The 16,394-nt window shown below is 40.3% G+C and overlaps 1 protein-coding gene across 2 annotated transcripts in view; it reads right to left on the minus strand.

Moving 5' to 3' along the window:
* LOC146363917 (band 4.1-like protein 1) overlaps nt 1-16,394 on the minus strand; it is a 49,300-nt gene that overhangs the window by 28,761 nt on the left and 4,145 nt on the right. For both annotated transcript variants that reach the window (XM_084917347.1, XM_084917348.1), the window contains exons 2-3: nt 4,498-4,586; nt 4,066-4,215 (exon numbers count right to left, since the gene is read on the minus strand). In XM_084917347.1, coding sequence (XP_084773473.1) covers nt 4,066-4,215; nt 4,498-4,569 — 222 coding nt within the window. In that variant the 5' untranslated portion in view covers nt 4,570-4,586. The remainder of the gene's footprint in view (nt 1-4,065; nt 4,216-4,497; nt 4,587-16,394) is intronic.

Here is a 16,394-nt window from a genome sequence, read left to right on the forward strand (position 1 = left end):
GGTCTGTGACCCAGTGTTTGAGTTCTTATATATATATATTTTTGTATTCATTTGTGCCCTAGTTTAGTTCATCTAGTTAATTTCGAGGTTGCTGTTTAGTCCTTTGTTTCTTAGTTGTTTATGTCACCTCCTCCTGTATTCAGTCTCCCTGGTCCGTGCGTCTACCTGTCATGTGTCATGTCTGTGTGGTTATGTTCAGTTCAGGTCACGTCTAATCCCCATGTTTCCTGTTTTACTTTGAAAGTCTGTGTCTAATGTCAGTGTATGTAGTTTCACTTTCCCTGTCCTGTCATTAGGTTCATGTGTATCAGCTGTTCCCCCTCATGTGTTTCCACTTCCCTTGATCATCCCTTATGTGTATTTAGTCTCTGTGTTTCATTCAGTCTGTGTCGCGTCGTCTGTGTTCCCACCCTCCGTGTTTCCATGCCCAGTCTTTTGTATTCTCAGCCATCGCCTTACCATAGTTTGTTCCCAGTTTAGGTTTCTGTTTAGTTACTGCTCCTGTGCTGCCCTCATTCTTGTTTGTTTCTTTCGTGATCATCAGCCACAATAAAAGGCTCGCTTTTGTTTAAGTTCACTCCCGTATCCTCACTTGTGTTCGCACCTGGGTCCACCACACACATCTCCGCACGGTCTGTCTCCACAAACCGTGACACTAGGAGGTTAAATCACACAGTTGTTTACGACTACTTCAGCCGGAAATATAAATAGCAACTATTAATTATAGTTTTTGGATTATACCCCTTTTAAAGAAGAGGGTCTCCAGCTGAGATACAGGAGAGGGTGCAAACGGACAGGCTGTGGTCTTTGCATATAGGGATCCCACATGGTGTTGCCAGCACTTCTCTTTCTATCCATGCAAAAGTCCCACTGCCTTAACATTGCAGCACCCTGCAGATTTGAACTGATTCCTTTTTTAGCCTGTAAACACCATCCAAAGTTTCTACCTCTGAAGCCTCCTCGATGTCAGCCTCAGAGTCCTCAGAAGAGGATGAGGTGCCATCTTCACACTCATAGTGCACGATCACTTCCAGAGCCTCCTGTGTGCTGTAAAGTCTACCCATCTCTAAAATGACTGTTCCTGCACTACTGCTCATACTTCTAAGCAAGGCTGCTGTGCAGCTGCATAAATTACCTGAGCAAGAACCAAAGTAAAGTCCAATTTTGTTTTGGTTCTTGCTGCTGTGATATCTTTGAAGCTCTGAAAGGTTACTCATCATTTACTGTTACTGAATTAGTTAATAACGCAGAGTGTGGTAAGAGAAAAGGTGGATGTGGGTGACATCCACCCACAGTTCACTCCAACCTGTCTAGAAGAGCAAGTGAGGGGCTGTGTCATGCTGCATGTTAGAAGAAACGATGGAGAATACACTGCAGATGAGCTTTCAGCTTTCCTAAAGGGGGCAGAGCTTGATCCTACTGTCATGAATATTTTATTTGGTTTAACCGAGTCAACCACATGAACCTCACATTCATGAGCTGATGGTTCTTTTTGGAGTTGCTCTTTTCCGAAAACTCTGAACTATAGGTGTACAGTTTATACCAGATGTTTCTGAAGTTAGATTCACCCCCAACCGGCCACGCCTCCCTGAGACCAAATCACTTGCTCATAGGAGGTCATATTATGTTGGGGGTTTTTGTGTTTTCTTTGTGTTATTGTATGGTCTTTACCTTACGATACAGACAGCCTTGAGGCTACTGTTGTTGTGATTTGGTGTTCTAAAAAATTGAATTGAATTGAAGTGATTTGGATGAGAGTTTAGTTTCGCTAATGTGAACAAGAATTACATTTCTACAGTGGAAGTATGGGATAATTGAATGGAAGACTTTTTAAAAATATTGCAGTCATTCAGATAATGCAAAAACAAGGCAAGTCTGAGCAGCATGAGCTCTTGAAATGTCAGCACAGACTGCACTGAGTACAGGAAAGCAATCCAAGGAAAGCAAGCAGCTTTTCAAACTCACAATCTCATGCGGTCGACCGTGAAAATTAACAGTATTTGTTGGGTTGGAACAGCAGAGAGTATTCTGTATAGCGGAATTTTAAGTGGTTAAAATCTGAGTAAAACTGGATTTTTATTCCAAAACCTAGCTGTTTGAGATGGCTTTAAAACATAGGGAGTTTGGGTGATCTTGAAGGCAGTGAAGTGTTATAAGCGGGTGGTGGAGTTCTTGCTTTAATAGTACAGCTTTGATTAAAGCAGAACTATATAACTGAGCTTAGTCAACATCAATATGAGTAGGAAGTTAAAATTGCTTCCCTTTTTTTCTCTGTTTTTTTATTTTTTATTATCATGGTCGGTTTGCTTGGTGGACATCGTGACTCTAATTACAGAAGAAGTCTCCCTGCATTCATCATTCTGTCCCTGTTTGCCTTTTATGCACTGCTAACACACAGATACACACACTCCTATCCATATAACAGTACAACCAGCACCCTCAGTATCTATCTCCTCTCCATCTTTTTTATACACTTCCCACCCCACTCTTCATCTTTTCCTCCTCCTCTTTCCTTCTCCTATTCTATTTTCTCCCCGGTCAAACATAAGAGCACTCATTTGTCACCTGCATGGATTTCCTGTCAAAGCCCACTACCTCTAGTGTCACAGCCCAGATGACCTGAAGAAATGTGTGTGTGCGTATGCATGCACGTAACTAAGACAGAAGGAAAGATGGACGGGTTAAGCTGGAGTTAAATCTATGTGTGTGTGTGTGTGTGCCACACCGGTCAGGATTTCTGACAGATTTCTCTGCTCGTTGGCTCTCTTAAGTAAAATATGTGAGGTCAGGTGGGAGGCAGTAAGCTTTAAAAGGAATGCAGTTGACATGACTGAGGGTGACAGGAACCTCGTTCCCAGCCGCAACACACTCGATCAGCAGCAGGTGCCAGTGGGGCTCCAAACAGCTTTGTGATTCCTGCCCAGGGTTTCCCACTGGTGTAAAACACCTCCTCTGACACCCTTCAGAAGTCAGTTTAGTCAGCGAGCAGATTAATTTTCTGCAACACTTGATCATGACGAGCATGTGAAATTCAAATAGATGGGGATCCACTGAGTTAGAATCATCTATTTACCAACACATAAGGCTACTGAGTCACGATTTACGGAAGCCTTGTCCCCCACAATGCGGAGCTTGTCTCACCTCCATCCATCCGTGTCCTCCTTCTCTCAGTGAGAATAGCAACAGTGCTGCATTTCCTGACTCAGTAGCACGTATTACCAAGGCAGACTAAATCCTATGGAGGTGTAACGTAGTGTGGTCTGCTGAGTCAAGAGCTCTTTTTCAACACTAGCTTTTTAAATATATATAAAAAATATAATTTGCACAGCAAAAATCACGCATGCACGTGTGTTTTCAAGCACGGCAAAACAGCCACACTGCATGTCAACGGCGCTGTAAAGCAACCTTTTAAAATGGCGTTTTTCTGATCCGTTTTCTGCATATTTTGAAGAATTACTGCTGGTGAAACACATACTTAAGAGTTTAGGAAGGAAGCAGTGTCTTTCATTGTGAAGGTGAAAAGATGAGTTTAAAAGATAATAACTTTGTACCTATCAAATAATACCTGAGAGCACCACAACAGCAAGGTCATATGTAGCAGTAAATAGCCTATCAAAGTAAAGTACTCTGGACTTAAGTAAAATAGAAAGAATTTAGAGTAGAGAGGAGGGTGGGAGCATTTTCATTTGTGATAATCATCAATAAGCAAAAATGGCAGAAATGAAGTAACAGGAGTGTGATACATTCCAGTAGAGCAAGGTCACTACTATTAAGGGCAGGTATGAGAACCCTCTTTGCTACTATGACAAATCTGCATTAAGAGTCAACAACAACAGCTTAGCCAAAATACGGGAATCATTGCATTTGAAGGCAGACTGTGTAGTCTGACAGTCAGACTGCTATGCTGTATATTAAAGCAAGGACAACATCAGATAATGTCATTACCAACCAAAGCTGAGTAAAGAAAGATTTTTACCATTTAGGCTTCTTTTTAATTTGATTTGTTTGGTTTTTCTCCCCCTGACGTATCATTTTCTTCTCAGTAATAAAAATTAAGTAGCATACCTCAACTGCGGTTTCATAGTCAGAGCCGTCAAGTAGGGTGACTTTGACGGGGACAGTCTTGGGCCGCTTGGAGCTTTTCTGGGGGGATTTGGAGGCTTTGCTGGGGGTCTTCTCTGAGTTATCATCCATATCCCCCTGGTCCTCTGGAACCTGGGAGAGGGAGAATCCTATCTCTCAGTGAGTGAGCTTAAAATTTGCATTTTGTCTTTTATTTAACTGTTTGAATTTTTAGTCTTGCCCTTAAAAAAAGACTTAAATTATTTGATCATATGAGGCAGTCATCAAATGCATGTCGTGTGAGTCGCTGCTCTAAGATGTTAAGTTAGTGGCACGGGCAGGATGGGCTCACTGCCTTGCATATCAACGAGAAAGCCGGAAGGCCCCTGAGTGATTGAGAGGCTTGAATAAAATGATCTACAGCTGTGCTCCCACCTGATTGGTTCTCCTGGCGTCACCCTCCATCGCAGTCTTCATTTCCCCAGCCAAAGCCTTCTCTGTTGTCATAGAAATGGATTACAGTCCTGCAACCACACATAAACATGTTCTGTCAACATCAAATCTCTTCATGCTCCAAAAACTAGTGTGAAGTGTTCACTGCTATTAAAAGCCCAAACTGCCTATAGAGTCCTGATGGATTTTACTCATGAGATGTAAGCAAAACTGCACAGAGCATTCTGAATCTTCACTTAAGCTGGACTTTGTTGTAATGAACAACCACAGGCATCCATTTCAACTTCCTGTGCAGCTGATAGCTACTATGTTTGGTATCTTTAATTATCCTTTATGGCTGCAGAGAATGACCATTGTTTTTAATGTGTATGGTTATTGGATTGTGTGTAGAGAGATCTTGACGGGGAGGAGAAAAAATAAAAAAGGGGCAGCTCAGTCAGTGCTGGCTCACAGCCTCCCACAGGAGCACTCTGCATGAAGAGCGTTTGGCTTCAGGACGCTCCTTCTCATGCTAGCAAAGGAGATAGCATAAATTACATCAACCAGAGAGTCCTGCAGCAACACGCAGGACAACAGACACACTGTGATAGGAGAATGAGAAAGAAAATAAGGTGAAAGGAGAGAAAGAGGACACTGATATCGGTCTGACGATGAGACAGGACAAAGTAGCAAAGAAAAAAGGTTATGAGGCGAAAGAGACTAGAAAGAGGAAAAGAGATGAGTTAACATACAAGACTGCTGCTACAATATCCGGGAGAGCTACAGACAGATGGAGCTTGTCATTTGAAGGTGACCAGTGCTATACCCAGTTTGACTCCTGCACAGTGCTTTTTCTCCACGTGACGTACAGGAAAATGGCTCATATTCAGATTGGGTGTTACAGATAAGAAGAATGAATTAGGTAAGATAAAGCCCTGAGGGAGACTATAGCTTTACTCTGAAAGGTGAGGACGGGGTCATGGGTTTATGTGAGCTTTAGATGCAGGCTAAAATTTGAAGATTAAATTGGAAAATTTCTACAGAAATACGAGCTGTTTAAGTTCTTAAGCTGAGCTAATTTGGACTGCGACGGGCCAGTATCAGTGCCGAGTTTTAACAATGTCCCTCCTTTCCCCTGTCCTCAAACATACATGATGATAATTGCCGAGTTATTAGGGATGACCCTTTATATTCTTTATCTTGAAGTACTGCGCTGCAATTTTTCAATCTCAAGATGGCAGTTGCAAGCACGGAGTGCATGCATTACTCTGTAATGTAACAATTCCCACTTAAGAAACTCCAGAATATGCAGCAGTTAATATTCATTACTAGTATAGTTATAGTTATAGTAGAGTTAATAAAAATAGGGATTAGTGAAAAAGAGGCATGTGAAGCACTGATAAATAGTATAAAGGTGCAGAAGAGAAGTATATTTGGTCCTATAATGGCCAGCAAAGTGTTTGCAAACCATTAAAGTGGTGGTAGTATTACAGTACAGTAGCATTTTTTTCTTTAAAAACAAAAAAAAGAGGTGGGGGAACTAATTTGCATTTTTTTTCCCTCAACCAGCTGCCTAATGACACTTCTGTGTTTACAATTCTGGAGTCTCGAACACAGCACGTCTCGGCTTTCATGATAGGTCAGTCTCACGCTGCATAATGAAGCCAGATCAAAGAGGAGTGCAGTCTGGCTCTTGGACGGCTGCAGATGTCACGCGCTCTATGCAGTGAATCTCCACAACTTTCAAGGGCCTGCAGGTTTTTAATTAGTTTATTTAATGAATAATAATATAATTGGTTACAAAATGTACTCTCATTAGGGCACCGGTTAGCATTTTCACTCATAGCAGGAAGGTTTTGATTTCAAACTTGTTCTCAGTGAGTTCCAGCTTTATTTCCATGGTCCAAAGACACTTCTGTAAGCTCACTGCACTTCTAAACTGGTTCGAAGTATAAGTGTGGGTCATCTCTTCATGTTAACCTTGTTGTGAGCAGCTGACTTACCTCTTGGCTTCAATATAACTAATGGGTAACAACATCATTGTTCAGATTTACGTATTTTCTACAATATTTGTGAAATTTGCCTTGTACAACTTATATTAATGCAAAGCCTTGACGTCAGAGTCAGACATAAATACACATAGCGGGCAGATAAATAACAAAACAAAAAATTGTGTTCAGACAGTGCAGGCAGGAAATATGGGACAGAAAGGTGGATGATATGTAACAAACACCTCCAAATCAAATAGGAGGCTTCAGGGTTATTTGATGAGCTTCTTAGACATTTCTTATTAGAAATACAATCTTCTTTAAAAAAAGATTCAATTGCTGTTTTGTACTCAGAAACATACTGAAGACGATTCAAATCCCCAAGTCCATTGTTTTACTCTCACATCTATTTCTAATATAATCCAACTTGTACATCCACTCACGTGAGCCAATCAGATCTGCCCACTGTAATACACGCACTCAGTGTGAATGTCATCCCCATGAGGCAGCTGTCAGAACAATGTGTCTGTGAATCACAAGCGAGCTTGAGAGGAATCCTAATAGATCAGTGTCAGAGACTTTAGGCCGCTCATTTCACACACATCATGATTGTGAGGCCAATCAATTTTTTCATTTGGGTCACTTTATGATTCAATCACTGCAAGTCCACATCAGTGCTGGTCTCCGCACACCTAATCATCTGTGTGAGTGAGATGATGGAGACTGAGATGTGTGTGAGGTGTGAGCCGTTGCTGTTTCTTACACACAAAAATCCAATGACAGTCAGCATCTTCACACAGACTCCTTTTAAAGGTCTTTCTCTGCAAAATCATCTGGGGCTCTTTGGTCCTTGAACTTCAAACAGCGAGCATCAGGGAACGTCTTTGTGAACTATGACAGTATGTGGCAGGTGAAGCTCAGAAGCTCAGAAAACATTGTTCAGGACTGAGGGCCTCCAAAAATAGTTGCATTTACATAACTTATGTCTTTACAGAAATACCTTTTCTTATTTATAATTTGTGGTATTTATACTTTAACATTTACTGGACAGCATGTGACTGAATTAATCTGAAAGAAAACAGAAACTCAGTGAATATGGAAAAGTGCTTATGTTGGTTATATAACTAATGTACTGTACGCTAGTACTCACAGATATCACTGTTCTGCAGATTTTAGCATTTGTTTGAGTCAGACAACTAAAATAATCCCAGACAGCTCTTCCTCTCTGCTTCCACGGTTATCTATTAAACTCGCATTATGTGGGCACTGTGGTACACGTCTGTGGAAGTGGGTGTGATGTAGATGTTTTTCTAGGCTAACCAAACAACTGCACCTACAACTAACTAAGGTTGCAGAGGCCCAAAGTGCTGTACTACTGATCCTGTCAGATACTGACATGCCTCATTATCTTCACCATTTTTCTTTTCATGCGGAAAAGAAAGTTTTCACATGACTCTGAGCAGTTCTACACCCTTACTGCTTTCATAGGAACTGAGAGGGTAAGAAGCAGCCAGGAGCTGCTAATTAAAATGATCATTAACGAATGTGAACACATCTATAAAAGTAGATGTTTTGGCAGAGGTCAGAGCATGCTATGCTTATGTAATACGTATTGGACAATACAACCACCAGCTGCAAGGAAAAATTTTGTATTTGCCAAATGGGTGCTTGTGGTTCCTAGAGGTTGCTGGCTCTTATTGAGTGAAATCACATCAATAGAAGGTACAGTGTCAAAAACCTCCTGGTGTCTGATTTGTAGTGTTTCATGTTTGTTTACAAATACTCACTAACTACTGTGCTTGTACTTGTAGTAAAACTTAAAAATGTGCAACGCAAGACAGAAATAGAGAAATGTTGCCGTAAAGTATGTTGCACCTTTGTAATATTAGTCATGATCCACATGCTGTCAGATGGTCATGCACCACAGAAGCCCCACCCACACTAGGCCTGTGTGGGTGGGGCCTTATTTACTTGATCCTACACCATCACCATGAAGTCACATGGTCAATACGGTGTACAAAAACACAAGTATGGGTTGTTTGGAATGGTTACCAGGATAAACACCTCTCTAAAAAGAACATGGCAGTATGGCTTAGGTTTGGAACATCTGGAACAATGAAAGTGGTGGAAATGTCTGGACATAATCTAATCTAGAGCTTGGAAAGAAAGCGACTGAACATCTTCAAGTTTCTTGAAGATGTTTCACCCCTCATCCGAGAAGCTTCTTTAGTCCTAAAACCAAATGGTGGAGAGTCCCAGGTATTTAAACCTAAGTGGGAGCTGTCCCTTAGGGGGTTGTTGACCCACTATTGATTATGTGCTGCATCACATGAGTCAAAGTGTGAAAAAAAGCATGGATCATTATCAGCAGAGGTTTCGGGTAAAAGCACTGTGAGACCTTGCCTCATTCAATTGTGCCCAAAAATCGACAGAGGAGACGGATGGTTTGAAAGAAGAGTTAAAGAGGCCATCTATGTCTACTGTGAGCAGCAATCTTTGAATAGAAGGGGTTTCTTACGACACCAACTGTCTGCCATCTACAATCCAGTTTTAAGATCCCTTCCCAGGCACCTCAAACACCGCTCACATCTCGCTTCAGGTGATCTCAACAGGTCACATGATAAGGTGAAGCAAGGTCTCACAATTGTTTCATCCCAAACCTCTGCTGATAGAAGGGTCATGATGTGGGCTTTGTTGTTGTTGCAGCCACAGAACATGAGCATGTTGCTGTTGAGTCAACTATTAATTCCTCTGTATACTATTCTAGATTCCTGATGAATCTGACACCTGACGTTTGGCTAAACTTTGGTCAAGCAACAGTACAATGAGACCAAGCACAACTACAAATCTGCCAAAGGATGTAAGTGTTGCAACGGACCAGTCAAAATTCAGACCTCAGCCTAAATCAAATGCTGTGGTGGATGTCTGCGAACTTCCGTTAACTGAAGTAACATTGTGGGCCAGAATTCCTCCACAATTTAAGCAACTAATAAAAAAAAAACATGATTGCTTCAAGTTTTTGCTGTCAAAGTCCTGTAAAAACTCGCTGTTTCATGACCACGTTTGCTATTTGCAAGGCAGGCAGTGTACACTGGATTGTATATCATTACAAAAGTGATGAAAGTCAGAATAAACCTGTCAACCAGAAACGAAAAAGAATGAGGTGCTTTTACCTTCAGCTCCACAGCTCTGCAGGTAACATAAGTATAAAATGGTAAAATGATCTCCATGGGTTTGTCACTAATAATGACCTTTTTTACACTGCTTGTAGTAACTTGAGTTTTTGCTATAATAAATAAATCCATCTCACACTTCCTTTCCATTCCCTTTCTCTTGAGAGTGTCGTGTAAAAAGAAAATAATCTTAAAAATTTCTAAAATGAGTCTTCTGATGTTTCTGTCTTTAGTCGCCTGGTGAAGACAAGTTTCAAAAGCAAGTAGAAAACCCTTTAGCAGCAAGTTTGCAGAGGTTTGTTTATGCACAGCTCTCTTAAGGTCCCATCACAGCATTTCAATTAGGTTGAGGTCTGGACTTTGACTGGGTCATTGCAACACTTTGATTCTTTTCTTTTTCAGCCACTCTGTTGTAGATTTGGTGCTGTGCTTGTTATCACTGCCCTGTTGCATGACCTGGTTTCAGCCGGTCTAGCTGTCAGTTTCATCATTACGTGTTTGCACTGATACGCTATGTTTGGGTTTCTCCTAACGTAGAGCTGCGCATTTTGGTCTCTTCTGTCTAAATGGCATTGTTCCAGAAGTCTTGTGATTTTTTCAGATGCAACTTTGCAAACCTAAGATTAGCTGCCAGGATCTTTTTAGAGGGAAGAAGCTTTTTCCTGGCAAATCTTCCAGCCTTTTTCTAATTGTACTGTTATGAACTTTAACAGGTAACATATTTATGTAACAATATTTATTTTAATGACCATTAAAGGTGAATAATGTCAGTAAGAATTGTTGACCTTCATAAAGGTACAGTATATTATTAGGTATTTGTCTTAAAACATTAGCTATGGGATGTTTCGATTCAGTTTAGTTGCATGCTATTTGCATTTTACTGTTGTCAATACAAAGTGAGTCTGATATATAGACCTTATATATTTGATTTGCAGAATGTAGCTTCATCCTTATCCTCTGATAAGGATGAAGCTACATCTTTATCCGGCTGACTTGTAACTGTTAACTCTAAGTAAAATTGCAAATAATTTGGGAACCATAACTCAGTTTCAGTAATACCTCCAAGGGTAGCTCTTACGGCATTAGATGTTATATATGGTCCAAGACAGTTGACTTTAATGTTCTTGCTTCTGCATTTCTGTGTTATTTTTTTGTGGTTTTTTTTCTTTTGTTGTTTCTTTTTTAAATCACATTTGACATGTCTATGAAATACTTTTTCTTTTTGGCTAACAAATTAAAGATGAGAAACGTCTAACATCTATGATTAAGTGTAGCGCTGACTGCCAAAAAGAAAAGATCTTATCTTCAAATGAAATATGCTTTGTCTGCACAAGAAAAACTGCCAGCTTAAATGTGTTCCAAAACACAGCATGTATCAATAAGATTAGCTGCATTTAGCTTATCAGTCAGTTATTGAAATTCTTTTCTTTCACAAGACAGACAAGCAAAGTTCACACAGTCAAACTCACGATCTTCACAGTCCCACATACACATATACAGACAGAATTCACTCACCATGTCTTTGTATCTCTGGAGACTACTTCCTCTGTGCTACATTCCAGTCCACACAGGAATCATTACTGAGCACCTCAAATGTGTTAGCGAATGCTTGGATCAACTGCAAGCGTTTCAAACTCACTCAGCTGAAAAAAGTCTCAAACTGCAGAGTATTAACTTCACGCCAACAAAAAGAAGCAAAAAGCAGACAACGTGACAGTCCGAGCACTCATCATCTGCAGCAGGGCAGCTCAGATAAATTGCCAGATAGTAAAACACATGATGGCTGATCATCTAGGGCAAAATGATGCCCACAATGCGCCATTTGCTGCAACCTGACTGAGTTCATTTGTCTTCATGCCAGTTTTTCAAAAAGCTTGTCAATTTAGAAGCGCCCCAAAACTGATGTCTTCAGGCAGGCATTAGTTGCCCACAGGCCCATCCTTCACTTGCAGATGGGCAGAAGAAATTTGTCAAATATAGCGTCTCAGAAATATGTCACAGCAGAGCAGGGGAAGCACAGGAATGACAGCTTGTGGATTCCTCTCACTTCTCAAGCACAGTATGCTGTCAGGAAATTGTGCATGTGCTAACAGCGTCAAGTGTTTGCCTTCCTCCAGAGTATACTGGGAAAAAAATAAGTCTAGTGTGTGAACAAATCAGTGACAAAAGCAGCAAACAGTGTCATCAGCACTTCTTTTGCTTACAATATCAAAGCTCTGCAAGAAACTTGTTTTGGGATTTGGGATTTTTTTTTCTTTTGCAACAAAGAAGCTCAAGGAAGTTTCACAATCCTGTACTAAAAAAAACACATTTTTAAATTCATGCTTGTGGTTTTAAGCAAAACAATAGACTGTGATAAGAAATACTTCCAAAAACATAAGGTTTGCCTGTGACAGTGGATTGAATGCCGCCAACGGCTCTGTTTTTCAAGTTTTAGACCAAGGTAGCATTTAAATATGTAGCTCAGACCTGCCTACTTGAATAAGTAAAGAGGCCTAGTCGCCCAGTTCAATTTAATCAAATCCGGTGTCGCTGTCTCTGGAAGAAATGCACCATCCTCTCAAGCATTTCTTGCAACATCCCCCGAGGGGTTCAGACTTTACTTCTTTGCACCGACGGCCTTATTTGTAAATGTAATGTGTTTCCATACAGACCAGTGATTTAGCGGCATGAAAAAAAATTGACCACAGATGCTTAAAAGGTTCTCTAAACAGAAAAAAAACCCAAACTCCAGCATTGTAGCATGTGGCCTGCAGCCTACACAGAAACTGACCTTGAATTTCATCGGTGGTACTTAAAAGCATTTAAAGATGTCCTTCTAGAATACATATGAAAACATTTGCATAGATACTAGAAGGATTAATAGAAATTATATAAATGAAAGGCAGGGATGGGCAACACTTCAATTAATTGAATTCACTGATTGTTAGATTTGAGTTATTAACTCATTTTTTAATTCTGTAATACATCAATTTAGAATTGAGATGAAATATTATTTTGCTAAAACAAATACAACCTGTCTGTTTGTGCAGTGTTTTAGGAGAAACATTTTTTCGCCTATTAATATGAATTCAGGTCTCTTCTTTTGTTCAAGTGTGGAAGAAATCCTCAAGGAGTAAACTGGATAGTGCTGCTAGCTTAATGGTTTTCTGGCACTTTTTTGGAGGTAATCCCCCCCCCCCCCCCCCCCTCCCCAAAAAAACCCAAAAAACAAATAAACAAAACAACAAACCACTCAGTGCTTATTATTAGATGTCACCCGTGCAGAGGGACCGGTAATTCACCATGGTGACACACCTGCAGCTAATAGCGTGAGGATTCTTGGAAAATAAAAGTGACACCCCAGTGTTACTTCTCTGTTGGGTTTATGGACTTCGTATTTAATTTAGGTGATGTCCATGTTAGTGGTCTGGCTGTAAGGAAACATGAGTTCATACATCTTTTTTTTTTCTTTTTACATATTTAGATCTGGAAATCATTACTTAGCCACAAGAAGCTCGGTAATTTTTACCATGTAGAAAATGCCTCCAGCTGCTAGACCATTTATAAAATAAAATACGTTTTGCATGCTTTAAAAAAAAAATCTCTGCTCCCTTGTGTACTGTATAATGAACAGTGTACCCACAATATAACTGCCTTTTATGTTAACAATGTGCATCTACACACTCACTTGTAAAAAATATGCACAGTAGTAGCATAAACTAAATTACTGTATCTACACAGGAATCCAGAGAAGCCACCCACTGTATTACCCAATCACCGATCATTCCTCACTGAGCTTCGCCTTTTTTTTTTTTCAGGCTGCTCCCTCCACATCTCGGCTTTATAATCAGTGGCTCTCTTCTAATGGCATACACAGCCAGTCCATCAATCCTTAAGGGCAGAGGCTGGCTCTGGGAAACCAGGTATAGGACAGTGGGGGTTGGGAAAGAGGGAGTGGCAAGATGTCCTTGTTCAGGAGAAACCACATACACACATTCTCCAAACCTTTGGCACTCAGCAGTCTTGGAGGCAGATTGCGTAGCACGACTGTTAAGTCTGCTGCAAATCATGTCACACCACAGCCGAGATAAATGATACGACATCCAAATCAATGAGGCAGCAAGTTCATCCTCCCAAAGAGAAAGCAAGCCCAGAGGGAGTGATGCTACCTGCATCTACATAGCATAAGCACTCTCTTTTGGGAAGAGTTAACAAAGGGAATTACAGGGTTTAGCACAGATGCTATGCTTCAGTGCAGAGTTCCACTTTCTCGAGCTGATGCAAAAAGACAGACTGTGTGATTGGAAACTCATCTGTGTGTGCTTCATTATCACTTGGAGTCAAAGAAGGTGGCGAATGTGCGTAGCAAAATTATTAGAGCAGGGGGTTTGGGGCGGGTCACTGTAAAGTTAATCCTCGCTGATTAAAACAAATCAAGCAGTGAAATCTCTCAAAATGAGCTGTCAAAATGCATCATTTGATTTATGCGATGACTAGCTTAGAGATTAATCAGTTTACATGAGTAAAACAGGCACCGCCTACCATTCAACACTAATATGTACTCTTATGTATACTCAGTAAAGGAGGTCAATGTACTTAACATAACTTGGGAATAGTTTTAAGGTCAAACGCTGTTTGAATTCCTAGGACAGGAATAAAATATTTCTTGCTAACCTATAAATTCTTACTGCTAACCTACTAGATAAACATTATTTTGAAAAAAAAAAAAACATGACTGAACAGATGCTTATGTAGGTGACACCTACTGTTTGGCATGTTGACATCCCATTGATTCATACAAATTGTCCAAACAATCAAGCATGCTGCCCTGGTTCACATTCACAACAAGACAGAGAAAGGAAGATTGTAGACTCTACGTATCATTTTTATGTAGCTTTCTACAGAATGTGTAGAGTATGAAATAGCTCGTTTTTAGCAGCATATCATTTACTCCCTCAAAATTGACAGTAATGCTGGATCTCTCAACTGATAACACACCTCCACTGAAGATATACAGTTATGTGGGAAATAAAGCTTTCACAGCCCTCTATGCAGTCCTATGAAAAACTAAGTACACCCCATGATTTAGTAGCTTTTAGAACCACATTTGGCAGCAATAACTTGAAGTAGTCACTTGAGAGGGTGCCAGTTTAGCTCACTAGGTTGAGCAGGTGACCCATCTGCTGTAAGGCTAATGCAAAGAACTGGGTTCAAATCTGACCTGATCCCATTTGCTGTGTACCTGCCCTTGTTATCTCTCCCTAGCTTTCCTATCTTCTCTGCACTTAACAGACGCCAAAATATACGCAAACAATAATTTTCCTGTCTTTATCAGTCTCGCACATCATTTTGGAAGTATTTTGTCCCCCTCTCCCTTACAACATTGTTTCAGTTCATTGAGGTTTGTGGGCATTTGTTTATGCACAGCTCTCCTGGACCTTGACTGGACCATTAAATACTGGATCATTGTCCTCCTCCGTGAAGCGATACAAGCCAAGCCTTAGCTGTCGAACAGATGGCCTCACATCTGGCTCTGGAACATTTTGGTCTACAGAGGAGTTCTTGGTCAACTTAAGTTGCCCAATTCATGTGGCTGCAAAATAAGTCCGAATCATCAAACCTCTAACACCATGCTTGACAGCTGGTATGAGGTGTTTGTGCTGATACACAGGCGCCTTGTTTGGTTTTCACCAAAAACGGCGCCTGTGCGTTCTGTCCAAACATCTCTACTTTGGTCTCGTCTGTTCAAAGGACATTCTTCCAAAATCTTGTGGTTTGTCCAGATGCAAGTTTACAAACCTAAGCAGAACTTCCATGTTCTTTTTAGAGAAAAGAGGCTCTTGGCAAATCTTCCAAGCAAGACATAGTTGTTAGTCTTTTTCTCTTTTTCTATTTGTGCTGTCATTAACTTTTTTACGTTAACATGCTAACAGAGGCCTGCAGAACCTGAATTGCGGCTCTTCTGTTTTATGCAGTTCCTATAAAACTGCATGATCTAACTGTCTGGAGCGAATTTGCTGGGATGTCTGCTCCTGGGAAGACTGCAGCACTGTGTTAGTGCCCCAGTAAGCACAAAAACAATTGAACCTATTCCATACCGTCACTGTCATTATATTATGCTGCTACTCATACTGTCATTATATTAATGCTGCTATCCTATATATATTGTACATACTATTGTTTGAGTAATACGATTGTTTTTTTTTTTGTACTTTTTATATTTTACATTTGTATTTATTATTGAAACTTGCACCAAGGGAGTGGCACTCCAATTTCGTTGTACTCTGTACAATGACAATAAAGGCTATTCTATTCTATTCTATTCACCTCAAGACGTCAGGACCAAAGAACAGTTTTTATAGAGATGTTCACACTTGCTGATAATCAGTTTTATAAAGTGCCATGCCAGGGTGCTACTTACCCTCTGAATTCCTATGAAAGCAGTAGGGGTGTGCTTAGTTTTTCACAGAATTGAATGGAGTCCTGTGAAAACTTTCATTTTCACATGACTATATGTTGTATGCAGATCTGCAGGAACATACTTGGTTTCTGGTTTATGCTTAAAGTCTAATTGCCAAAATGCAAACTGGACCTTCATCTTTCTATTATTATTTTTTTTAAAGTACCTTTATTAGTAAACAATGGCTGGTTGACAAAATTGGAAGTCTGCGCCTCAGTATCTATTATCCACTATTCCAGATATCGACTGCTTTCACCAGAAATACTGACTGTTGCTCCTAGAGGGATAAGTCAGCAG

Source organism: Perissodus microlepis, chromosome 20, assembly GCF_051167445.1.
Source record: "Perissodus microlepis isolate ML-2025 ecotype Zambia chromosome 20, ASM5116744v1, whole genome shotgun sequence".
In the NCBI taxonomy this organism is placed as follows: Eukaryota; Metazoa; Chordata; class Actinopteri; order Cichliformes; family Cichlidae; genus Perissodus; species Perissodus microlepis.